At 43.8% G+C, this 25,743-nt stretch overlaps 1 protein-coding gene across 1 annotated transcript in view; it reads right to left on the reverse strand.

The window, feature by feature from the left end:
• Positions 1-20,028, reverse strand: part of LOC113998881 (uromodulin-like 1) — a 44,937-nt gene extending 24,909 nt beyond the window's left edge. Inside the window, exons 1-9 of the mRNA XM_039385795.1 lie at positions 19,794-20,028; positions 12,156-12,317; positions 11,638-11,744; positions 9,707-9,899; positions 8,635-8,766; positions 7,708-7,827; positions 6,163-6,417; positions 4,601-4,713; positions 2,290-2,509 (exon numbers count right to left, since the gene is read on the reverse strand). Of these exons, the coding sequence (XP_039241729.1) occupies positions 2,290-2,509; positions 4,601-4,713; positions 6,163-6,417; positions 7,708-7,827; positions 8,635-8,766; positions 9,707-9,899; positions 11,638-11,744; positions 12,156-12,317; positions 19,794-19,971 (1,480 nt within the window). The 5' untranslated portion in view covers positions 19,972-20,028. The remainder of the gene's footprint in view (positions 1-2,289; positions 2,510-4,600; positions 4,714-6,162; positions 6,418-7,707; positions 7,828-8,634; positions 8,767-9,706; positions 9,900-11,637; positions 11,745-12,155; positions 12,318-19,793) is intronic.
• Between the last annotated feature and the right edge of the window lie 5,715 nt (positions 20,029-25,743).

The raw sequence follows: 25,743 nt of genomic DNA on the forward strand, positions 1-25,743 counted from the left end.
TTCATGTGCCTGTGGCCAGCATCTGCTTATTATATTACAGCCTAAGCCACTTAGAGGGAATACAGAAAAGTGCAGGATTGACTAAACACCAGCAATGAAAGTGCTCTCATTAATTCCTTACTGTGCTGTGAAGTAATTGCGACTCCTGATGGCTTCACACACCATCGGAGAGATGCTCCCGTGCTAATTGCCGAATAACTTACATTCACTGGCTCCATTGTCTCTGAGGGTTTCCTTTCTCCTCACTTAGCACGGCTTTTTAAGCAAATTCCTTCACCTCTGATGGCCACACTCAATCATGCATCAGCCCAAAACACTTTCGTTCCCATCTCAGTGCTCACTGGCACTAGTACATCACTCGGGCATGTACGTACACACACACACAAACACACAGCTCTTTTTACCTCTATAACCATCACATCTCAGCCAAGGTGTGCTCTGTGCTCTCTTTCTCCTCTCTTGGCATCTCTCTGGCCTTTCACATTTGGCACTTCCCTACACACACACACCCCTCAACCAACAGTCCTGCTCTGAAAATTATAAAAAAACCCACCTTTGTGTTCGCTGTGATTACCCATTATACTTGTAAGGGACACACGCAATGGGTAAAAATCCGTGACATTCCTTGCCTATTAGGCTGCTAAAAGCCTGCTTGATTTCACAGGAAACACACTGGAGAAGAAACCCAAAGGAATCATTTTGGATTCAGGGAGTCCTGGAGCTGAAAACAGTTGGTGGGTCAGAGAGTAGTGGTGAGAGGCATCACCTTCACTTGCTGTACTCTTACAGTTCTCCAGGAATTGGCTCCTGGCTGCTACTGAGGATGTGATATTGGGCCTGACTCACCACACATCCCTTTCTCTTTTCTTACCACGCCTCACACAACAGATTTTATTGTCTCTATTCATCATGGCAATAAACTTAATAATTTATGCATCTTCAAAGAGAGATGCAATTCCTCCACTCCCTTCAGTTGTTCTCTCCCTTCTGACTTCTCATCCCTGCTTTTCACGGTTGAACTCACTGTCACTAAACCAAGCACAAAGCCTTGTGGTGGCCAGGCTCCACAGAGGATCCCCGTGTGGGATTACTGGGTTTACTGCCAAAGGTCACATCCTGGGGCTCTCAAGGGTCAGGAAGCAAAAAATACCCCATTATACAAATCTTTCCTTCATGTTCTTCACTCCTTATTTTCCACATTTGACTTAGGAAACTCATGTCAAACAAATGCTCCTTTGGGCAGAGCTAAGAAATAACCCCCTTTTCTCTGCCCCTAAGGAGGAGTGGAGGAGTTGGCCATGCTCCTGGATGAGAGTGGTGCTACTGGAAGCCACCTGCTTTTCTGCAATCCAAGTGACAGTCCAGAGCTATTGCCTTCCTCCTCCACACTCAGTCCCAGGATCAATAACAGTTGTAAAGTATTTTGGCACACATCAGCATCTTGCAATTCAGTATCTGCTGCCACTGGGATATCTGTGGCCTTTGGGTGCAATTTGTCTCTTCTGGTTTTTTCCTGTCCTGTTCTCCTTAACCTCCACATGCTCTGCACCTTCAAGACTCCAGAAGGAGTTTTCCCTGCTCACAGTAAATAAGCTTTTAAGGGCTCAACGCACTGGGAGAGAAGAATAACCTATTCTGTTGGCTTTGGCAACTTTCTTAACTCTGGCTGTCTCTGCCAGCTGGGAAACCTGAAGCCAGAACTTAGTCCTTTGAAGATAAAAATGGTGATTACTGAAGATCAAACAAAGGCCTCGTTTAACATAAATTCCATGTGTGTTTCTTTAGTCCTATTTACAGGAAGGACATTTGGGAATTTCTCTGGCCGGGTTTCCAGAGTGAAGATGTCAGATTTCTTTTCTTAAATCCTGGCCCAAACACAGCCCCACAGTCTTGAAGCACAAAACTGTCTGGAGGGAGTGTGTATCCAAAGGCTGCAAATATTCCACAGTAATCCTATCTGCAATTCAGCATGAGAGAGATATGGCAAACTTCCAACTGGGGACAGAGGAGAGGGAGGAAAATAAATAGGGAAACTAAGGGCTCAACTCCTTAAAAACACTGGAGGGAAGGAGTGCCTGCAGGTACCTGGGGACAGCCAATACTCCTTTGCCTGACCCTTCCAGGCTTATGGATAAAGCTCATGGAGGAGCTGTCACATCATGGTTTTCCCTCCAACAAACCACGTATTTTTTCTCCCTATAAAGCACATTTTGTGAAGAATACTGGTGAGTGTGATCAAAGCAAAAAGCCTGTTTTCTTCTTTAGAAAAATAATAATAATAAAAATTACCTCCTACTGCAGTGTTTTGCTGATCCACCAAAATCATGGAACTGTTGTGCAGGTAGGAAAGCACTGGGGCAAATATGGAGGCATTGACTGGAAGCTCAGGATCCTGCACAGTGATTCTGAGCCTCACAATGACACTTCCAGCCTGCAGGGATTCAATCCACAATTTCAGCTTCCCAGATTTGTATAAAGCAGAAATGTCAGGTGGAAATGAATGTTCAAGCTGAGCAAAGGGAGAGAAGCATCGACAATTAGGAAGCCAACAGGAAAACCTCCTTTAAAAGTCAATTAGGATGCTACATTTTTAAAGATTTATGTATGCACAACATAGAAAATGTTGTAAAACAAGTGCCAAAGCATTTCAGAAATCTTTACTTTTCAGAGATTATTGAGGCCCATAGTAATGTGAGTCTCCTTGGTGCACCCTTTGAAAATGGTATCCATCTGACCACTGATCTTACAAACCAAACTTCATTTTGGCTCAAGGGAGAAGGTTCCCTCCTGGTCCTGTTTGCCTGGGCCAGAGCAGAACTGGTCCAGCTCATGTTAGCTCTGTATGTCATGCAAGTGTTTTGTCCCAAGCCTCCTGTATACTCACCTCTGCACTCCCAGAATCTGGAATTGGATCATCTCCCCTGTGCCTTGACCAGTATCTGGCTTGATTTTGACTACTACCAGCTAGGAGTCCCCCAGGGAGGGTTTGTCTTTTGCCACAGCCCTGGGTCCAGTCCCAACAGGCAATCCCAATGTGACCACTGTGTTTTGGGAGACCCAATTGCATGGATGCAGGCTAGTTTGTGCCAGTTAGAGTTAGTGCCAGAGAACGGCTCAGGAAATATTTCATTTACCATTGTAGGCATAGGTATAGTTCCTAAGGAGTATTTGGAACTCACCAGTTCAAGTTCATCCTGCAGCTGAGTCCAATAATAAAGAAATCTCAGGGTGAGAGACAAGAAAAATGGAGGTAGATAACTTCAATAAAATGTGTTTGAGACAGCCCAGCCTCAAGGGAATATCACAATTACACCATGGTTAATTACCAGCCTGGTGAGCAGTCACGTCAGCTGAACAAATGGCATTGCTCTGAACAACAAGGCTGGCACACTGCTGTCAGTATTTGAGCTGTGCAAGAATTGGAAGTTCTTCCTTACACCTCTAGAAGGCAGCTCCTTGCTTGAGCCTTTGTTCCTTCATACACCTCAAAGCATGCCTTTGAGCATTGCAGAGCCATAAATCAGCACAGCTTCGTTCCCATTCAGTCAGAGTTTGCTCCAAAACATTCCTACAAACAAGCTGTTTGACTGGTCTAAGCTCACGTCAGGGTGGGGAGGCAAGAAAAGGAGGAGAGAGGAAGTGAGAGGGGGATGTTATGCTCACAAACACCCAGGGAGGCAGAGACAACACAGATGGGAAATGCTCCTTTTCCTTCACAACCCCATGATGCCAATTAGATCTGCATTAGTCTCAGAGAAGATTCACTCACCAAAATCCTCCTACACAACAAAAGTGAACAATTTGCAACCGTGGGAAATAAAACCGTGTCAGGAGGTTCAGCTTGCAGTTTCTCATAAGCAAACTCCTCTCCCCTGCTGCCTTTGAAAGTAAAGCTCCATTATTGGTGGGGTTTTTTTTTCCCCAGATTTAAATTTAGTTATATTTATGAGTCACCCTTTGTTTTGGGAAAGTCTCGTTTTGGATGGAGATCCCAATTCCTCTGTATGGGCCCTGTTCTCTGCAGCAAAACTGTAGGAGTTCCATCTGAAACTCCCCCCTTCTTTTTTGGGAAGCCGAGAGCTGGTAATAGGCTTCATGACTCAAGTTTTGTTCGTGGCTGGTTACACCTGAGCATGGACAGTGGCTACAAGTGTGCAGGCAGTGAACGTGGCTGGAGGAGAAAGCCTGATCCAGCCACTTTTCCTAAAAGAAGAAAGAGCTTTGAGAGCAGTCAGACATTTATTGAGATGACAGCGCTGAAATGAATGCCAGGAATGTCATTTCAATAATCCATTAAAAAGTCTCAAGTCAATTTAGTGTGAGTTTATTGCCAAACTAAAGATCCAAGATCCTGTTGCATGCCTGCATTTATAATTCCTTTACTCTTCTGTAGGGGAAAATTCTCTTTGGCTCCATTGCTAACAAGGCCAGGGGCTTGATCTGTCTAGTCAGTTGAATTTTGTTTTAATTATAAAGAAAGGTCACAGGAAGCAGCATGATAATTTTCAAGAGATATTTCAGCCAGGCATAAAGTCCTCTAGTAGACTAAATGAATTTTAAATGGAAAAAAATTTATTGTCCACAGATATTTTAATGTTACCTCTGTAAGAAACAGCCTTGAAAATTCTTCATATGCTGAGCTGCTGGAATTATGGAAATCATCAGTGAAGTTGTAGTTGAGAATCCTCTGAGTAACATCAAATATCTGGGCCTCTGTAGGACACAACATTAAAACACACACTGAGAAAGAAGGAGAGGAAAGGATTCAGTCAAAACTGATGTACCCAGACCAAAATCTCAGATGATGGAAGGAGAAGGGAGGATGAAATTGAGAGAGTTTGGTATTAAATAAAGAAAATACAGCCAAAAGGCTGCTACGAGTGTCCTACACATTGAGAAGATGCACTTACATCAGGCCCATAGAGACACTGAGGTGCCTGATTGCTACTACATGAGAACTGGGTATACACATACCTTTATATGTGGGTATACTCATACCTGGACCTGACCCTACATAACTCCTGACTTGAAATTACATCCAGGGTTGAATTGCCAGTAAGTTCATCTTTGGCCCACCAATCAAAATGTTTTTGTTTATTTTCCTCATCTTGGTAGTATGGATAATAAATACATTCCTAAAGTGAAAATATAACAAAAAGCAGTGCATGGCACTTCTCTGGTGAGCCCTGACAGATAACATAAGGAGCACAGGAGCCAAAACCAAGAGCCAAGGAATCTATAACTGCTGTAGCCTGTATAAACAGTCTGAGGCTGTTACTCTTTGGACTGATCTTTGGAAAACTTTTCTTTTTCTCAAGGGCTCCAGCTTCATATTCTGAAGTTCAGCCCTCTGTTTTCATAACCACTAGACCTCCTACTTTCCCTCTACAAAGGGAGTAATTTCCTTCTGACCCAAACTAGAGTCATCCTTCATCTGATCAAAGGGAAGGCTCTTATGGATAAATATGAACAGCAGCAGTCTCACTGTGGTCAGTAATAAATACTTCACTGCCTGCTCTTCAAAAAAAAATGGGGAGAGATTTATTTCTTTATTTGCATGAAGGCCTAGGAAATAATTTAAGGCCAAGGGAAAAGGAAAATTATGTTTGATCAACACACAGGAAGCCACCATCACTGGTTACTTGAACCAAACTGGGCAGGTAGTCTGTAAGCTTTCTTACTCAGCTCTTGTTATTCCCTTTAATCCTTTATTCAGCTGAATCTGCCCTTCCTCCTGGCACTTTTGTTAGCTCAGCTGAGCCCTTGACAAACCAGTTGACTGGATTTCTTGCTAGCCACAGGCATCAGCCAGGAAAAATGGGGCCTGATGGGAGATGAGTGGCAGCAGAATGCAGTGCCAGGCACCAAAGAAATGCAAAACAGAAGAATTCTAGATTAGCCTGATATCTGTAATAGTTTAAGTCAGCTCCAGCACTGCTTTATCAATTAGTGCTTGATAGTGTGGCTTGGATAAATGCTGGGAAAAAAAGTGATGAAATGTGAAGATGATGGGAAATGTTGTTCAGCGAGGACCAAATGGATCAGGTGAATGGAGAGCAGCTTCAGGGAGAGAGAAGGAAGGAGAGAGGGAATATATTTTAAGTTGTATATCTATTTTAATATATCTTAAAATGCATGTATATTTGAAGGTGTCTCTTTTACCTGTTTTAACACTTTGACGGGAGATGATGGTTTTTCCACAGGTTTCATAGCGGACCTCGACTGAATACATCACACCTGCTTCCAGATGAGACACATCCATTTTCATTTCCTCTGTCTTCAGGTCTTGGACAGTCTCCTGGCCCTTGAACACTTGGACTTGGAAAGTGTGGTTCAGAGGAGAAGTGACATGCCAGGACATTTCAAAACTGTTGCTGGTAACGCTGAAGATTTGGTGGTTTGTCACTGCAGAAGGATCTACTGACGTCCCAGGAAGAGTTAGCCCAGAAAAAGCAGCATTTCACCTCTAAAGCACTGTGCTATTCTAGCTCCACTATAGACAAACACTTTGACAATCAATAGGGTAAAGGTCCTCTTTAGGTCAGGGCAGAATCTGCCCCCCTCACACTACCAGGTCCCCTCACCCATGAACCATCCCACTGGAGTGGTTAATTTGGTGCTTACTCTTTTCATTTCCCTTTGCTATATGTATTTGTGTTGACTCATAGAACTCTAGAATGGTTTGGGCTGGAAGGGACCTTAAAGGTCATCCAGTTCCAAACCCCCTGCCATGGGCAGGGACACATTCCACTATCCAAGGTTGCTCCAAGCCCCGTCCAACCTGGCCTTGAACACTTCCAGGGATGGGGCAGCCACGATTTCTCCTGGCAAATTAATCTCCACTGAATGTCTAGGAACACTAATAACTAGGTAGTGAGCTACAGGTGCAAGCAACAGGAATAGTTTGGAAGAGTGAATCTGTGTACTGTACGTGTGTTGACACCTGCTTTGCCTCTTGTCACTTTAATCATCAAAATGCACCTCTTCAGGCAAAGGTTGTCTGGATTTATGCCCGGAAAACCCCCACAGACCCCAGCTTGCAGAGGCTGGGGGCAGAGTGGTGTGCAGCACTGCACCTGTTATTCCTCTCTAGTCCAGTGAAATCGTTGTCATGCCAATGGGAAAAGACAAGACCCTTCAAAGATGATTCCTCTCCTCGAAGGAGGAGGTGTCTAAACTAGGTAGGATGAATTGCCCTCCAGCAGAGCCAGTCTGTCTCCACTAACTAGAGAGAGATCCCAGACTAGACACCTCTCCTGCAGAAGCTGGGGTCAGGTGAGATGAGCATCACACCCCATGCTAACCCGGAGACCATGTCATTCTGCTACCACAACTTCAATTTTTTCATGCTGATGGTTAGACTAAGAAAAAAAGTTTGTTTTTGTAAGTTGCTTCAATAAGAAAAAATTGTTTCCAGGACTCTGAGCCAGGTGGTTGCCAAACACCCCCGAAGCCATCCCCCCCCTGCACTAGAGGTGCCTCAGTTTAATTCCTCTAGCTTCAGCTTGGATCAGAAGATGTGGATGAAGATCAAGAATATCCAGCCTGTCTCTCTCTGAACTCAGCAAAGAACTACTGAAAGCTATTTCCTCTCACAAGAAGGACAGGGTGTTTTTAAAAGGGCTGTGATAACTCTTATCTGAAAGGAATCTAGGAGTGACTGAATTAAAATCAAGACAATATTCATTAAAATCCAAGATTACTTACAGCATCCAGCATCTGCAGATTGGTTAGTTATGGGCAAAAGACTTGAATTCATTACAGAAGGAGAGCTATTGCTGGTACTAATGGCATCTACTGCTGAATTTGGAGTAGATGCTGCAAAGCCTAAGGGGAAATAGTATTATCAAAGAGTTAGAGTATTCCTAACAAAGCAAATCCCAAATAATACCATTCATGTTTTCCACAGCTGGAAAGCAGCAATAGAAGTAACATAAATAGGAAATAAGTACATTATCATATCACAAAAGCATAAAATAATACATTATCTTAATTTTTGAGATTAAAGGATTGTAGAATTGTTCTCTAGCTAAAGTATCGAATCTGTAAGCAGTTACTCATCTCATTAACTTAAAGCCTATTATCAAGCCCATTGATGTCTGTGGGCTTTAAGTACATGCCTCTATATTTTGCTGGGCTGGTACCACAAGGTATTATTTCACCCAGTGCCAAACTCTAGTTCTCTGCAGCAAAGGACTTGGAGGCAGTGGAGCAGCTCAGGGTGGGATCACACAACCACTGAGTCTGGGCTGCATTCACACAGTCAAATGGAGAAAAAACCTAAAAATTTTTATAAATAACATAATTAATTGTTTCCCAGGAGGCTGGGGAGGTGCACTGGTGGTGAATGACATTCTGAGAAGCAGTCAGGGTCTGAAGTTAGAGGTTTTGGCAGATGAGTAAGGACAGCTGAGGGTGAGATAGAAGAAACAGCAAGGGACCATGAAATAAATACACTGCATTTCAATCAGAAGCAGGTAACAGCTGGCTTATGTGGTATCTCCTCCCAGCAGGAGGAGAAGGGGCACTGAGTCCTCCAGAAATCCTTGCTCTGCAGGTGACTCCTGTGACAGACAGCAAATTCCCACAGAAACTTCCTCTGTGTTTCCCCAAGGTGAGATCTATGTTTCTTACCTTCCTTCCTTTGGCTCAGCTGGTGAGGGATAACATGGGCATGAGGGTCACAGCTGTAATAACCCTCCAGGTTTACACAGGTGCTTTTCTGGGGGCAGGCATTGAGTTCAGCATAGGAACATTCATTGACATCTAGGGAGAGGAACACACCTTGCACAGACACTGATATCAGCATCGAGACTGATCTGCAGTATGTATAAACCAGGCTCTGGATATGATAAATTCAGTGTAAATCTGCAGTAACTCTTAAAATAATTCTGGACGTACATGGGTGCAAAAAAATTGGAATCCTGACCTTCCCGAAAGCAGTTACAACCCTCTCACTTTTTACTCCATTTCTTTGGAATTAGAGGACAGTTAGGGGCAGCTCCTGCTTACAGCTGCAGGATGTCATCCAAACCTAAGAGATGTCAGCAGAAGAGGAAGGAGACCTGCTGAAAGTGATTCCACTGACAGTTGGACTGAGTAAACACAGAATAAGAAGCATTGAAAGTGGGGCTTATGGATGCACTTCGGGAGTACAAATGTTCAGACAGCTACGCAGCAATGAGTAAATTCACAAAACTTAAAACAAAAATACTGAAATGTTTACCTAACAGTTAAAAAGTAGGTAGTAATACGTTATAAGAATTAACAGACTATCAATGTGACTTGTTTCATGCAAGCTACTGATAGCAACACATCTATAGCAATAGAGTATATCTGCTTCCCAAGAAAACACTTTTCTTAAGGGTCTGTTGAATACAACTAAGGTGGACAATATAACAAATATGGACACCTTTGCTTTTTCTTTTGAAAATGGGCTATACTATTGGGAGAAAATAAATTTAACTGAGCCTTCAGGAGCATTCCCTTCTAAACTATTAAATCTAAAATTATTATTATTATTATTAACTACAACCCTCTCCGTCCTTTAACGGAAATGTCAGGGCCATATTTGCAAATTTTACAAGATCCGCTACACAATCTTTGAAAGCAAATTAATAGCCATATAAATGAAAATGCAAGTGAAGGGGGATGAAACCTCCTAAGAAAAGCTTCTCCCCCTCGTGACAGGATTGTAATCAATGACCTTGCACTTGTGTGTCAATCACTTCATACACGCGTTTCACCACGTCATCCAGGGAAGAAGAGACCTCAGCCAGCAGCGCCGGCTGGTGCAGCCCAAGGAGAATCTGGGAGGCCACTGTCCCGGCGTATATCCCTGCAGGATTGCTCTGGATGTGGTGCACAGAGGCATTCAAGGGCTGCAACGCGCCAGTGATCTGGAAAACAGGGGAACAAACACTTGAGCACCTCGTTCACTTCTCAGCGCAGCTGAGACGTAAATTATGCCACGATTATTATCATAATCTGAGTGGAGAAAGCACCAAATCAGAAAACATGGCAAAGTGGTAACATTTAGGCCTGTCTTTATGCACTCTTATTATCACATTTCACAACTAATTTATATTATAGTAGTGCCAAGCTAAGGGAGGTGTGGAGCTGATCTCAAAACACTTAGGCAGAAGGATGTAATCCAGGAATATACGGGAAAAGTCCTGCTTTGCAAAGTCCCAATAGACAAACATTACACATGCTGTTACAATTCATCTGTAAAAAAGCTGTCCAACACTTCTTACTTTCAACAGCTAAAAGGACTGCTGGCAAAGGGATAGGAAAGAAAAAGAAGAAAAGCAATAGACTGAGGATGAAAAGTGGGATTGAGGGTCACAGAGAGACCCCAGAGAGACCAAGCCACCCCAACTGAGTGTCAGGAATGAGAGAAGGGACGTGGTGGTGGGCCTGGAAGAAATTCCTCTGAATAGCAGCTTGTTAATAGTCCCTATTTCTCTAGTGTTTGACTTTGACATAGCTTGTTTTAGACCAAGATATAAAAGTCTTTTTAGATCCTTGCCCTCTATTCCTTACCACACAGTGACAGGACCAAGACTTCTTGCTTTTACAAGGATATGAGAAGGGGTAAATCAGGTGGAGGAAGAGCTACACCCATGCTGCTGCTATCATTTCTATTCTCCTGCCCATCAGTGATGGCAGATCATGGCAGATGGGTTTCCTTTGCTACTTGCCCACTCCCAGCTGGAAACTGGGGAAGACTAGAAATAAAAATGTAGGGAACTAGGGACCTGCCCTCTTGGGTGCCTTTCAAAGGCCATATCCAAGCCTGCTTTTCTCCACGGGAAATGCTTGGGTTTGTGTCCTGGAGGGTCTTGTCCTAGTTCATCAATCCATTTCCTAAGTACCCCTGAGAGGACAGAAAGACCCTCTGTGCCTGAGCAAGGCTTTAGTTTGTGGCCTGGTCCCTCCTGCAGACCCTCCTTTCGGGAAGTGTGCCTCACACCTCTTCCAGGGCTGTGTTTTCCTTGGTTACCTGCGACTCTTCCTCCTTGACACGTTGGGGACAGGGACAGATTTACTGCTGCTAACCCATTCCCAAGGCAGAGACTTGGTCCTGCAGCAAAAATATAACACTGCTGTCTGCCCCAGCCCTGATTCTGGTGGCAAGATTGACGATGCAACACCCTTGTCCCAACACGGTCCCCTGCCCTAATCCTGTTTTTTCACATCAAAACTTCTGGCACTGCTGAGTCCACGTGCTTTGTAGGTCCCAGTGCCAGGGATCAGGTTTGTCTCTTGAAAGCTTTAACTCAAAACTCCTTATCACACTTTGAAGGTCTTGAAATCTGGTCCCAGTCAGTCATAGGTCCAAAACTTACCTCAATCAGTGCTAGAGCAATCACTATTTAAGCAGGAAAACCCCTTTATTTCAGAATGTCTTTAAATTGCCCTTGGAAGAGACGTTAAAAATTTACTAGAGGAGCTGATAAATCAACATTACTTGAATTGCTTAAGGATGCAGCTGACATTCAGTAATCAGAAATACATTAGGGCCAAAACCAAAAATTAATCTGGCAGAAATGAGGGGGAGCAAGGGGTGGCCCCTGAGTAACAGAAACGAGGACACAACAAGCAGCACACGGGATTGTTCATGTTTGTACATACCATGGAGTGCAAAAGGCGGGAATGATTCAGAAGGTGGGAATCCACTCTGATTAATTCATTAAAATCCATTTTCACAAGCACTGTCACGTTGTACCAGAATGTTCTTCCTGAAGTGTACGAAATAGAACAGCCAAGTCATCTGAGGTCTAATGCTATAGAAAGCAACAGAGCTATAGGAAAGCTCCGAGAGAACAAAGCAGGATTTAACTTGGCAAATATGAAGGGCCCAGGTACAGCCCATCACCTACTGCCTCCTTTGCCATATGCCACCGCCTTTGCAGGTGCCAGCAAAGGAGAACAAGCCAAGGAAGGTCCATGGGACCTGCAGCACCCACACACTGCTCAGTGCTCCCGGGTGCAAGCACTGAAGCTGAATATCATGGAACTGATCCAAGGCAGATTCCCGTATTTGTTTTATGAAGAGCTATGGTAACAGTTTTCCTGCCCAATCCCACCCTCAGAAGGAAAAATTAAGCATATTTCTGTTAGAAGCAGTCCTGAATTTATCAATAACATACCCTCTGGCATTGGGTCCACACAGCCTGCTCCTTTGGATGAGTTGCAGCATTTTTTGAGCCCTGGACACTCAGTATCGAACGTGCAAGGATAATCAGAGGTTTCCATATTCTCCATTGGACAAATACCAGGTCTTGAGGCAAATACACTGGATCTGTTGAGTGCTAAGTAACAAAAACATTTCTGAGAACAAAAATATAGAAAATTGTTTCCACAAAATTGTGCTATTTAATTTATAGCAAACACCTCCTCCTCACTTTAGAAGCGCGTCTGTTCTGAGGTTTTCACGGGGAGAAAACAACAGCCTAAAAATACCATTATTTAATTCCAAGGGCATAAATGCTCTCAGATCTTTCTCTCTCTCGTGACATTTCTGCTACAGAAATTTTGAATCTGTAAATTTCCGTTAATAATTATTCTAACTTCCGTGGCACAAGGCTGACCTTTAGTTACAGTAATTGTGGGTGTTCCATGAGAGCGGAGACACGACGTAGTTCTCCGGTGCAGGTGAGTGGGTTACACAGGAGGACAGGAGAGCAGAACTGAGCCCGTGGCTGCAGCCTGGCAGCACCTGCTCTGTACCAGCTGGCCACTCCAGGAGGTTGGTAGCCCATGCCAGAGAGCCCTGCAGAGAGGGCAGCTAGGGCAGAAGGTTGCTGCTTCCAAGCCAAGGGCAGTCAGTGGTCCTGTCTCAATTCCAGGACATATTTCTCTCCAAAGGAAAAAACATTTCTAAGCCTTACAATCACTACTTTCACCCACGGTCTCAAACACGGCTCCATGCTCAGCTCTGGTCTTTCTAATCAACCTGAAAGATTTCTCTTTTCCATTCATCCTGCACCTACAGATTTTCGATCCATTACTGGGCAATTAAAGTCAGCCAGGAGGAAAATTAACCTGATTCTTGCAATGGAAATAGCTGTGGTGCAGAAAAACCACATTTGACATAATAAAGCCCATAGAAAGTGAAAAGTCCACAACAAATTATAAATCTATCATGAATCATCAGTTCTGTGGGTTTACAGTTTCTGTTATCCCAAGACTCTGGATGACAGTAAATGTGAGGTTTCTGAGAAGCAGAAGGGGATACTGATACTGACTTTTGGTCTCACTGAAGTAACCTTCTTAAACAGGGAAATTAATTAATCAAGATTTAAACTAAATCTCTGTAACTTGCTGCCACGTGCACATTCCGAGTTCCCCCCTCTGCCAGTCTGTGGGAGACTGGAGGCTACTGCAAGCAGAAAGCCTCAGCTTTTTGGCACACTCCATAACAGTTCTCATTTTTAGCACTCCAAATCCCCAGCTCAATCTACAGTTGAGGGATTGATCTTAAAACTATGGTCTGCAAAACTCAACATGTGCAATTTTCAACCATTTACGCAAGTGGACATACAGAGATATTTGCACAAAGAATTAGGCTATTAAGAGCAGTGGTTTGTGTCCTTCTAAAGGCCCACAGTATCCCTGTCAAGGGCCTCTGAAAGGTAACTGTGAAAAGTAGGCATAATTTAATGATGGGAGTTACCTCCACTGAAAAACCTTCCGAAATCCAGATGCTGGGGAACAGGGAAGACACTGAGTTGAGATGTCTCAGTAGGATGCAGGTTATTTGCACGCATATTTTTAAAGATCTGCATGTAGAGCACATGGGATGGCATTTCCCACACTGTTTTGTGTTGTATTTCATCCGCTGTGTGCGTGTATTTTGTGTGCACACATCCAGTGAGCAAAAGCTTTAACAAGGCTTTGAGCACCTTTCACAGAGAGTTGGTGTGAGACCCACAAGAGCTCTGGGCAGCAAATTAGGAAACTCTGTCCCTATTTCCAAACCCAGTGAATGCCTGGCTGCCCTAAAGGGAGCAGGATTTGTCCTCCTACCTAATGCAGCCTGTTATGGGCCTTTTCATGCCTGTAAACCAAAGTAACTCACTCTTTAGTCTCTCACAGGACCAACTCTGCCTCCAAAGTTCACTCTGAGTCATAGGCCTCATAGGACAAGAAAAAAAAAATCGACCCTGTGCAATCTTACTCAACTTACTTTGGGTCCAGCAAGTCCCAGGAATCCCATTCTGCTTCCCATTATAGACCAGGAACCTCTGCTTCTGGCTCTGGGGCTGGCACTACGAGCTGTCCCCCCAAACAGGTCTTACTCCTGGAAATATTCTTCCTGATTTTCAGTCTAAAACCACAATAAGGTGTGATATGGCTTCAGATGCCCTTAGCTGAGTCTCCCAGACATTCCCTGTCTCATGTGATTGCTCCATCCCAGCCTCCTGTGCAGGGAGCTAAGCAGCCTCTCACACCAGAGCATCAAGGGATTTCCCTGTATTAGTATATTCCCTGTTCATCAGTGCTCCTTACTATTCAAAACCAGGTGGATCTTGGTAAGCTGGACCCAAGCATGTGAATTCCTCCAGCTCTCAGATTCAGGTGCAGTTCAAGCAGGTTTGAGGTTCAAAGCAGAATTTTTTCCACCTGGGTCTCTTTTTTTTTTTTTTTTTTTTTTTGCTTGTTTAACTGCAGTGTAAATGGCTTAATGAGTCACATGCAATCTCAGAAAACACTATTGAATCCTGGCCCAGTGCCTCCCTGGCCATTTATCTGAAATCAAAAGGTCATCGTTTTCGGATCAGCGGAAGCAGGGGTGGATTCACTTCACATTTCTGCCTAATTCTACCAGATGCACTTTGAAAATTCAGTTTATGCTCTCCACTTCAATAACGTTGGGGACAGTCACCTACCAAGCAACGCTGCCAGCACTGGGGAGCAAGCCAGCCAACTCCTCTGTCAGTTGGACCAAGTACAGGCTTTTCTCCTCTGTTATTTACACAAATGTATGGAAACAGAGCTGCAGCACCCAGTGCTTAGCAACCAAAGGTCAGTTACCAGCCTGCCCACTGGAGAGCCACTGGATCTGCTGTGGCTGCAGGAGGGAGGGATCTCCCTGGAGATTGATGCTGAAGGACACCATTATCTCAGCCATGATACCCTCCCTCTCCCTCCTTCCACCTGGAGGGGACAGGGTTCATCCAGAGGGTATGGCAGAGCCAGGGGGACCAGCACCCTTCATTCATCTCAGGTATCAGAAGGTGGAGACAAATCCATGAAATTATAGAAAGAGTCCCTGGCAAAGTCTGTTCCAAAGGCAGACTGGCAGATTTCATCATATGTTTTGTGGGACTTTGAGCATTGGTAGACTTTACCTGCTCACGTGGATGTTTTCCATCCTAATTCCTTCTCCAAGGGTTAATTGGGTTGTGTGTTGGTCCAGTATCTGACAAATATTTAACACCCTTCCCTGTGGAAAGCTCTGTCATCCACTAGAACATATTCAGAAGCCATGGGCTGAAATTTGGCAAGGATGCAGCTGTGGGACAAGGGGGGACCACGGCCTTCAAAGAAAGACTTGTAAGAAAAGACTACTAAAAAGACAAGGACTTTTGTCTTGAAAAAGAGGAGGCTGAGGGGGATGTGACCAAGGTTTACAAAATCCCGAAGGCAGAGGGCAAGGTGAAAGCAGAGCTGGTTTTCACCAGAGCCCACAGTAATAAAAGGAGTAAAAGCACACATTTCTTTACCTAAATGGATTGTGGAGGCAGACAGCTTCAGTGGGCTCAAAAAGGGACAAGACACTTCCCAGACAGGATTCCCATAAGCAGACACTACAAGGAACAGGCAGGGACAGACCCTCTGATGCCCATAATCACATTTCTGCAGCTGCTGAGGGCACACAAGGGACCCAAACTGCAGGGCAGGAAGAGACACCTGCTCCTGGGTGAAATTCCATAGGGCATTTTGGCACCTTCCCACCCCAGGCTGATGCTGTAACACTGCCCATATGTGACACCACCATCCCATGGCTTTCTGGTGACAGCCCAAGCATTAGGGACAGCTGTGCCACAGCTCCTCACTGCTCCAGCTGGAGTCAGCATGGGAACATCTACACACTGGTCCTAAAATGTCCCAGTCCTGCCGAGGAGCTTCCTGAGCTCCAAAAATGAACATTTTTTACTTTACAGTGGTTTTTCTGAAAACCTTAGGGAGTTACGCACACAAAGAGCACCCTGATTAAAAGTGTGACCTTAACATTGCAAATCAAACACTCTCAAGTTAAGAAACTCCAGGATTAAAGTTGGCTGGGCCTTCTTATTTCAGGGTGTTTTTCATGGAGGTAACAGATCAACAGTGTGCTTAGGGAACTTGAACTAAAACAGTGTTTTAGAGACTTGTGTGCTTAGAAACCAGGGTTCATTGCATGCTGATGCACTCTTTCCCTCCCTAGCTGGGGATCAAGCAGGGTTAGGTGACAGATGAGGAGCTCTCTGGTTTCATCTTGTGCTGGAAAGTGGGCAGGCAGCCAGTCACCAGCAGAAGTAACTATACCATCCATTCAAGCAGCTGGAAATTAGCCTGGAGAATTACATCCTGTCTCTACCTGCAAGATTCTGGGAAAGCTTTGTAAGGTGAAACAACCTTTCAGAGCTGTGGGTTTTGCAGGTCCATGAGCCTGACCTGCAGCCCTGGACCTGCCAAGCAGTTGAGGGACTGCTCAAAGTCACCACTGAGGATGTGAATCTCTGTGGCCCAACCACACAAGTTGTTAAAGGCAGCTCTAAGCACTCTGAAAAGCAAAATAAATTTAAAAAAAAATTTAAAACTGCCCCCAAGGTGTCTGAGAGTGGGCACACAATGGATTGATCTCAGTATCCCTGCAGCTCAGTTGTCCATCTGTGAAAGACAGAGAACCTCCCTCGCTTCCTGCAGTCTGTGTGAAGACAAACTGCTGCGTGTAAATCCCCCAGGATTCACCTTAAGAGGTGATAAATAATTCTCTCTTCATTGAGAGGCTCAGCAGAGCACTGCACCATGCACTGAATGTGGAGGTCAAGATGGAATGTTGCTGGGGAGCTCCTTAGAGGGGCTCCATCATCCCTGGGCACCACATGGAAATGTGGTCCTTGGGGCACGGTAGAGCTGGATTAGGTAATTAAAAGAGTTTATTAATCTTCACAGGCCCAAAGAGAGAAAAAAAAGGTTGTTTCATTCAATTCCACCTTTGGAATTAATTCTAGCACTTCCTAACTTTTAGATAATTCACTTTTGTGTTGTTATTTAAAAATGTTGAAGTCATTTGTGTAATGCTGTCCCAATGGATAGATGGGCAACTAGTGAGAACTACAAAGTCATTTAACAATGTAGGTACTTTTTCCCATCATTAAAGAAGTAAGAAAACAGGGCCTGCCATATCCCAGGCAGGGGCAAATGTTTCCTTCTAGGAAGAAAAGGTGAGGAGTGGCCAGGAGCAGGTTGCTGGGAAAGGTCATGGAGACCTTTCCACCCCTAGCAGGATGAAGAACATGACAGCATGGATAACGTCAAGGAAAAAATAACAGTAGTTCAACAGCATGCTGTGCAGTAATTTCAGCAGTTCCAGTTTCTCTTCTCATCATTTATTTAAGACTGTGTCTAGACAGTGCATTACCATTCACAGAAATTATGACTAATGCCCTGAAAAGCAAAGATACCAGAATAATGTAAACACGGAAATCACCTAGAAGCCATTCAAATCCTTCTACTGCTTAAAATATTCACAGATTAACTTTGACAGGAAAAAGAGTCAAGGTGACCACAGTATTTCATGGACAAGCCTGCCCAGAGTGCCCATCAGCAATGTGGTAAGGGCAGAGTGGAAATTCTGCAAGGTTTACAGGAGATGTACTGATTTGTTCCTTTTAGATGAAACAAACCCATCAACAGCTCTCAAGTCCAAAATATCCTTAGAGATGCCTCTAAAATACATAGAATTTTGCTAGGAAAAAAAAAATATTTAAAGTGTTTCCAGGATGCTTTTTTTTTTCCCAGACAAGAAGATGGTCTTGATTTTCAGAGTTTCAAAACACCTGAGTTTCTTGTGCAAACTGTGATACTCACAACTAGCAAGTGACTCTTCCACATTTAGCTGGTACAGCTCTCTCCTTGCACTACAGAATTGAGGCCATTTTCTCTGATTGCCTCTCAGACTTGTCATTTGACTCATGCATGCACACACGAATGCACATGTGTGTATAACAAAAAGACCTTACTAAAGTAATTTTTTGACAATAATTAGACATACTGGAGATTTTCTCCAGTGCAGAACTGATATTTGGAAAATGCAGATGATCAACAATGGGTCCTTTGCCAGTCTGACAAGACTGCCTGGACACACAGTAACCTGGAGGCCAAATTTTGCTGTGGCTGACACTCCACAACAGCCACAGAGCCAACTAACAGGAGGATACACTAAATTAAGAATCATGTCTCTCTAATTATGCTTTAATTTCTCTTCTATAGCAAATAATTTTAGGAACAAGTAAAACACAACAACTGTGTTCCCATCTTTCTTTTAAAAGCACTTTCCTGCTAGACAAGATATTCTACTACTGTTGAGAAAACACCTGGAAAAAAATTGCTGGGAGGCTCTTTTTCCAAAGCTCTGAAGCAGCTTAAAAGTAGGATGAACACATTGTTCTTGACAGATCCCATGACAGGATATATGGCTCATACCCTCTCATGCCACGTTATATGATCTGGTGCAGGAGCAGGTTTGGGGACATTCCCACAGATCTGAGTCACCCAAGTCTCATGACCCAAAACAAGGGCCAGAGCTGCAATAGGACCTTTCCTTTGCAATCTGCTGTTGCAGTGTGTGACTGTGTAAATGCCCAGGTCCATACTGAAAAGGGAACATGGAGAAAATGTGATGTCACACTGAAAATAGGAGATTAAATTACGTCCTGCAGAACTTTTCTGCATGACAGAACAGTTCAGTGCCGGCCTAGCTAATCCAAGATGCCTATTCAGCTCAAAAGCATGTAACTTTATCCATTAAAAAAAGAAGTTCCTGTTCCCCAAGGAATCTCTTCCATCTACGTCTCAAGTTCTAATAAAACTGGGAATTTCTTGTTGACAACTGGTAGCCCTGACGTGAGAAGGGGAACAAGCTTCCATCTTGAGACAAAGATGGTTAAGTCTTCCTGAGTAGAGCCTTGTTAACTCTCAGAAGTTAGATCAGATCCACCAAAAGGTTCACCAGTTTTCAGACCTTCCCCAGAGTCGTAGGTAACCAAGGAGAAAATGGGCCCTGGTGTAGTTTTGTTTGGAAAGGAGTTGGTACTGACTTGCCCTGAGGTCACAGATTGTTTTAAATCTAAACCAAAATTGGGTTTGCATTCTGGGAACAGACCCTGCTTCAAATCAAAGGAGATGTCATCCTAAATGCATCCTGGATTATTTCTGACAAGAAAGTTCCCCATGTAAATGGAAACAGGCTCAGAACAGACACTGCACCAGGCACAGGGGAGTTATTGCACTTGGCCAGGGACACTGGCCTTAACCAGGACAGGTAAGGAGCCCCTGGGGGGATAGCAAGGGGGTCCCTTCTTCAAGATCCCCTGGAATTTTAGTGAATTTGTGGCAAAGAGCAAGAATCAGGAGCTTTAGTCTTTCATGTCTACTCCTTACCTTGTTGGACAAAGTTTACTCCACATTTTTGCAGACTCACTGGTTCCAGTGAACAGGAACCTATGTCCCAGAATGGGATGAATGCTCTTCCACAAGAAGCACTTTTTTCAACTCTTAATCTGACCAAAACTTACCTAGAGAGCAGTAGAGTCCAACTTGTTCATATCCCTCACAGCAATCTGTGAGAGTGATGGTTTCAGGGACTTCAATGCTACGATACTGGGTTTTATAGTATGTCTGGGGACACACCATCCACGGTATCCATCCTCCACAGGACGTGTTTCTCTCGTAGGACTTTTGGTAGGCAACCATTTTAAACACATTTTTGGTCAGGGTGTAGTTGCACAGATGGTACCCTAGCAAAGAGAGGCCTTTTTCTGGGGAAGAAAAATAAAAACAGGGAAGAAAGGGATCAGCATTAACTTGTCACTCCGGAGCATCAGTTCCCTGCGAGTATCTAGTTGAAAACAGTGTTGTGAGAAAGCAGTGACAGAACCAATAGAGATGAATGATTTCCAGGAAAGCTGATGTTAGGAAGAACATCACTTCAAAAAACAGACAGAAGAAAGAATTAGTAGTGACTGCTTGTCATGGGCATCACTTTGGTCCTCAAAGGATGCAGATTGCCAGAAAAGTCAAAGAGTTCTTGGTGCCTTCAGGAACAAAAGGACATAAAAAGGACATAAAAAGGACAATTTAACTCAAGAAAATGGAAAGGAAATTAGTATATGTTAATGGAAAATAGTAGAACAAAATAGACACTTCCAGGCCAGAGTCATCCAAGCACTTAACATGTCCACTCCAGCCTAATGATGCCAAAGTGTTCATTGCTCTCCTCTGGCTATAAAGGGAATGAAGGGAACTCATGGGCAGATGAGTCACAGTAGATGTCTGGAATAAGACATCCTTCAGACATCACTCCAGGCTAAAACTGGGTCCTCGTACATCATTGGGAAGGACTTTCAGGTGTCTGACACAGAAGGTATTCCTGGAGCTCCTGTGCTGCCTCTCTGCATTTGTAGGAGATCTTGTTAGATCAGGCCTTGAGACCTGAGGTGGTTCATTGACTACAGGATAAACCAAGCCAGTGATAAGGTCGTTAACTACATCATTTCACACAGGTCTGGGAACAGGACTCGTTTTCCAGAGTTCTGAAACTATTCGTGATGAGGAGTGAACTTGTTACATGTTTTACTTAAAACTGAAATACTTGAACAGGAACAGGGATTAAAAAAAACCAACACCAAACAACACAGAGAAACATCAATGACAGCAACAGATCCAGATGGAGTTTAAGAATTAGCAGTAAGCAACCTACAGTCATGTCACAGACATCAGGCTGGCTCCTAATGAGATATTATAGAAGCCAGAGGGGCTGAGTCACTCTGTGTCCCATTTGGGAAACCGATTGGATAGAATTAAAATGCCTGCATCATCCTTCAGACAAAGCAAAAGAAACGTTAACAAGGATAAACATGAATTAGCTGCAGAGATTCAAATATAGCAGGGTTATTTTCTTTTCTGAGAGCTCTGAGGGCACCAGGGTCAGCCAACAGACAGACTGAAGCTAACACAGTATACACAAAAGACATACAATTAAAATATTTACAGCTTCTCTTATTTGTACACTGTTGCCTGAAAAGATGAAACACATAAAAACAATTCAGGAATTGTCAGGCTCTTGGGAATCTGTGCTTTTATCACGTTTAGCTTTCCAGCTAAACAAAAGATATATGCACAATTTGAGCAGGACTGATAAAAAAGTTTTGGACGGGATGACCACAGGGGCAGTCCAGAAGAAAACATGGAATAGATATGGTACCTAAATATGGCCCCTGGGAGCCCAGCCCTGCTCTGCCCAACCCCTCTGTGCCTTCCTTCTGCAGCAAAAGGCAGAGTTCGACCCGGGTTGTGCTACAGGGAGCACGTGTGGGAGCAAGAGAATTCCTGGCAGGCTCCACACAATCTGTGCTGCTGCTTAGAGCAGGTTAGCAGGAAAATATTGACAGTAAGGGCATAGCTGGAAATCCCACTCCCTGCTTATTCCTCCTCCCCAGCCTCAAGCAGGGCATCTCTGGGTCCAGTCCCTGAAGCAAGATCCAGAGGCAGAGGCTGGAAGATCTTCACATCCCTAAAAAGCACCAGGGCTTGTCCTTAAGAAGAGATTGAAAGGAAACAGTCACGAGGGGTAGGAAGACACTCAGACTGTCCCCAGTTGTGAGGCTGAAACCCACACCCAGCCTGAGCCAGGAGAGGACCCCAGTGGCCAGGATGGAGGTCTGACCAGGACTGGGAAAGCCCATTCCCAGTCGTGGCTGGGCAAGAGGGAATGGAGGGGGAAGTGAGTCAGGGAAAGCAAAGTGGCCTCCCTCCCTGGATAACATTAGGATATCCATCTGGGAGAAATGAGAAAAGAAATATGGGTTCTGGGGCAGAAATCAGAGATCTGATTTTTATGCTGCTTTTTATCCAATGCATTTGATGGATTAACACTTCACATGAGGCACAAGTGCCTGATAAGAAACAGGGAGCTGTCACTGCATTTTAGAAAACATTCCCTTGCCATGTGCTAAGAGTGCTCCAAGAATACCTATCCCTGCAAATGCTTCTAGGCTTGTAGGTATGGGGGAGGGAGGAAATAAATCTTGTTTCATCTTTTTTGCCTTTGTTTTTTTTTCTTCATTAGTTTGGGACCTGAAAGGCTAAATAACCAGAGTGGAATAGAGAGAGCACTTAAATCACTTTCTCTAGAAAAAGGGCATAAGCATCTATTGGTGACCAGGGAAAGCAGAAGGAGCGGGACAAATTTTATCCTATGAAAATGAGAGGAAAAAGAAAACACCTCATGTATTAGGGAACCAGACTGTTATTATGTTAGAGGAGAGTAGGAAGAAGACTTCAGCCTTGTTTCTCATCCCTGTGATCCCTCCATTTCCACAGAGCACAGGTATAGCATGGTTGGAGCAAAGCAGGGACTGGAAGGGAACAGCTGAGGAAGGAGAGCACAGAGGATTCCCGTTGTCCGTGCAGAGCCAAGGCTGCAGCGAGGACATAGCACTGGAAAGCTAAAAATTCCAGTGTCAGCTGAGCTGGCTTAGTCTCTACAGCAATGTGCAACATAAACACAGGTATGAAACTGAGAATAAAATGGTGTAGAATTAGACACAGTTTATAATTAGAAGCCACAGCTGTCAGAGCAGATATGAAATCATATTTCATACTTAAACATTGACACTAAGTATATATATATATGTGTGTCTGTGTGTGTATATATACACTAGATATAGAATGAGGCTGCCAAAGCCAAAAGAGAAGGTTTGAGATATGGCTCTGGTGGTACAAAAAGATGCCCTTATTGGAAGAGTTTGGGCTGAAGGTGGCAGGGAAAGTTGCAGCACGACCAACTTTAGCATCATCCATCACTTCCATACAGTTTAAAACAAGCTTTGACACTCAGAGAGTTCAATTATTTGCTGACAGCAGTTTGCTGCTGAGCAATGTGGCTTGGATCAATCTGGGCTCTTTAGCAAATTGGCTTTCTGCTCTCATTGCTCCCATCTATAGGATTATGGCACAATCAAATGGAATTAAAATGCACTGGCTGCTGTTTCCAGAGACTCAGAGCTGAAGTCAATCCCAAAGCAGGAGAAGGCAGACACCTGATGTCAGTAGGGCTGTGTTACACTTATCATCTCTGGCCTTCAGTTTTGTGTCTCAGAAACCACCAGCTTTCAGCACTGTCAGGAAGAGCATTAATTTTTTTACATTAAGCAAGAGCAGAAACAATTAAAGCAAATATTTTATTAATAGAAGAAATAAAGCCTGGAAGAAAAGGCTGCGTTGGAGCAGGCTGCTTATAACTCAAGGTCAAACCCAGATCAGAACTGAAACCAGGGTCAAAAAACAGCAATAAAGAATGCTTGATAGCATTTATGACACAGATACAGCTGCAGTTCTCGAAACTTCACTGCTCAAGTGCCAGAAAAGCCACTGTGAGCTGGGATCTGCAAAATTTTTTCTTGCTGGAGAACAGCAAGAGCCAAAAACAAGCCCTTTTCTTATCTTGATGTAACCTCAGAAGTCATCTGTTAGAAAAGGTTCCCAGAGGGCAGATTCAAGCTCAGCTTTAAAAGGCAAAGGCTCCAAAACAAGAAGAAAAATGGATTAAGAGCTTGATTTTTCTGCGTATTCCAAATTCTTTTTAAAGTCAACACAATTTAAATTGTATTAGAATGGGGGTTCTGCTGGCCCCTAACCTGTAAAAGCCTTTTTTTTCAGCTGTGACTTGGACAGAATAACAGAAAAGTCTGCAGGGTTCTAAGAAATATGGTTTATATTTAACTGAGACTCACTAAACCACTTAAGCAAAAATATGCAACAAAAAGCAGCCAAAAGTCACGATCTTTTCTCATCTAAATAAATCAAACCAGAAACGAAGAGCAAATTAGGAGTTCATTTAGCAGTTACAACCTAACAACTGGGTTAGGTTTTTCCAAATTACATCCCATACCACAGATGAAAGTTAAGCATGTCTTCTATTTAATTTTATAATTTGCTTCATTTTATGCGCCTCTAGGAGTTTGCCAGGTACATTATTACCTCATTTCCTCTGAAAGTTTATTTTAAAGACAACTTTCATAAAAATTTGCACATTACTGAAGACAAAGCAGGAATTCTACTCATTCATTTCTGGCACAAAGGGAAGGATTTTGCCTGGGGATGAAGAGTAGGGGACAAAGGTTGTATTTTCGCTGGGTTGGATTTTCTTTGTTTAATTATCAATCAGGGATTCTTAAATGGTCGCTGAGACATTGCCAGCTCTCCAGAGAGTGGTCACCTTGGATGGTTTATTTCAAATAAAGAGCCATCTCACCTCCAAACTAAACTGTCTATGTAACAGCCATGGTCCTCTGAGCAGTTTTTGCATCACTCACCTGTAATCTCATCCCCACTTCCCTGCTGTGTGGCTGCCCAGAGGACGAGAACAGAAATGAGAGTGATCCCAGCCATTGCAGTGCCCATCCTGGATAAATCCTTCTTGTGGCTTTGTTTCCAAGGTGGTAGAGCCTGACTGTCCTTACACGTAAGGCTTTTGGATTAGGGAAAAAGGTGCTCTGTTCTCTTCCCTTTTGCAGGTGGGTGATAACTCCTGGCAACAGAAACAAAGAGCATCCAGGGGGAATTTTGCTGGTTCTCTCTCCTTCACACTCTCCCCAAGGAACCTGCCTCTTCTGCCTGTTCAGCTTGGCTCCCCCTCAGCCTGGCTTTGAGAAAAAGGCATTTCAAAACTGCTGGTTTAGTCCATGTTTATCCTTCAGAGCACTTATTCCTTCTCACACCTTGGACGACCAACAGGACTGACATACCTCAAACGTCAGATATATGTACCTGGAATTTAGCTTCTGTCCACACATCAGGTGATTCTACTTTGAAGGTCTTTGATTCTGTACCTTGAAAACAAACTAAGAGTGAAATAAAATGTCTGTGTCAATGTTTATTCCTGAATTTAAGCTGTTTCACCAGTTGCTCTCACTGTGCTCCTCATTTCACTGCAATTTCAGCATCCCATAAACCAGAGCAGTGCCAGGCGATCAAGGGCCTTATTAAGCAGGGCATGAATCAGATTTCAGAAACCAAAATCCTTTTCTTTTTGTTGTGTAAATCCTGAAGGCACATTCCCAAGAGAGATGCGCCTCCAGCTTTACAACACACGACAGTAACTTCAGTGCAGTGTCACTTGGCTGACGCAAAGAAAAGGAGTAAACACAGGGTGATATTTTTGGAGGAGCCGACACTGAAGTACGGAAAAATCACAGGTACAAACCTTGGAGCTGAGGCAATGTGTGAAGAGCAGCACTTAAATACATATCCCAGTATTGCAGACAATTTTGTGAGGATGAAAGAGCCAGGTGTGAGGGGTCTGGAATCACAAATTCCCATTTGTGTACGTTCAGAATATCAGTAATATCACTTTTGTAAAACACTGCTGGGCCATCACTGTGTTGACACTCAAGAGGTAGGAGAGCTGGGGCCCTGCAGAACACGTGGTGCCAACACAGGAGTCTCAGGATGGTTCCAATCATC

This window comes from Pipra filicauda, unplaced genomic scaffold (assembly GCF_003945595.2).
Source record: "Pipra filicauda isolate LSUMZ 115617 unplaced genomic scaffold, ASM394559v2 scaffold436_size1054928_pilon, whole genome shotgun sequence".
NCBI classification, from domain to species: domain Eukaryota; kingdom Metazoa; phylum Chordata; class Aves; order Passeriformes; family Pipridae; genus Pipra; species Pipra filicauda.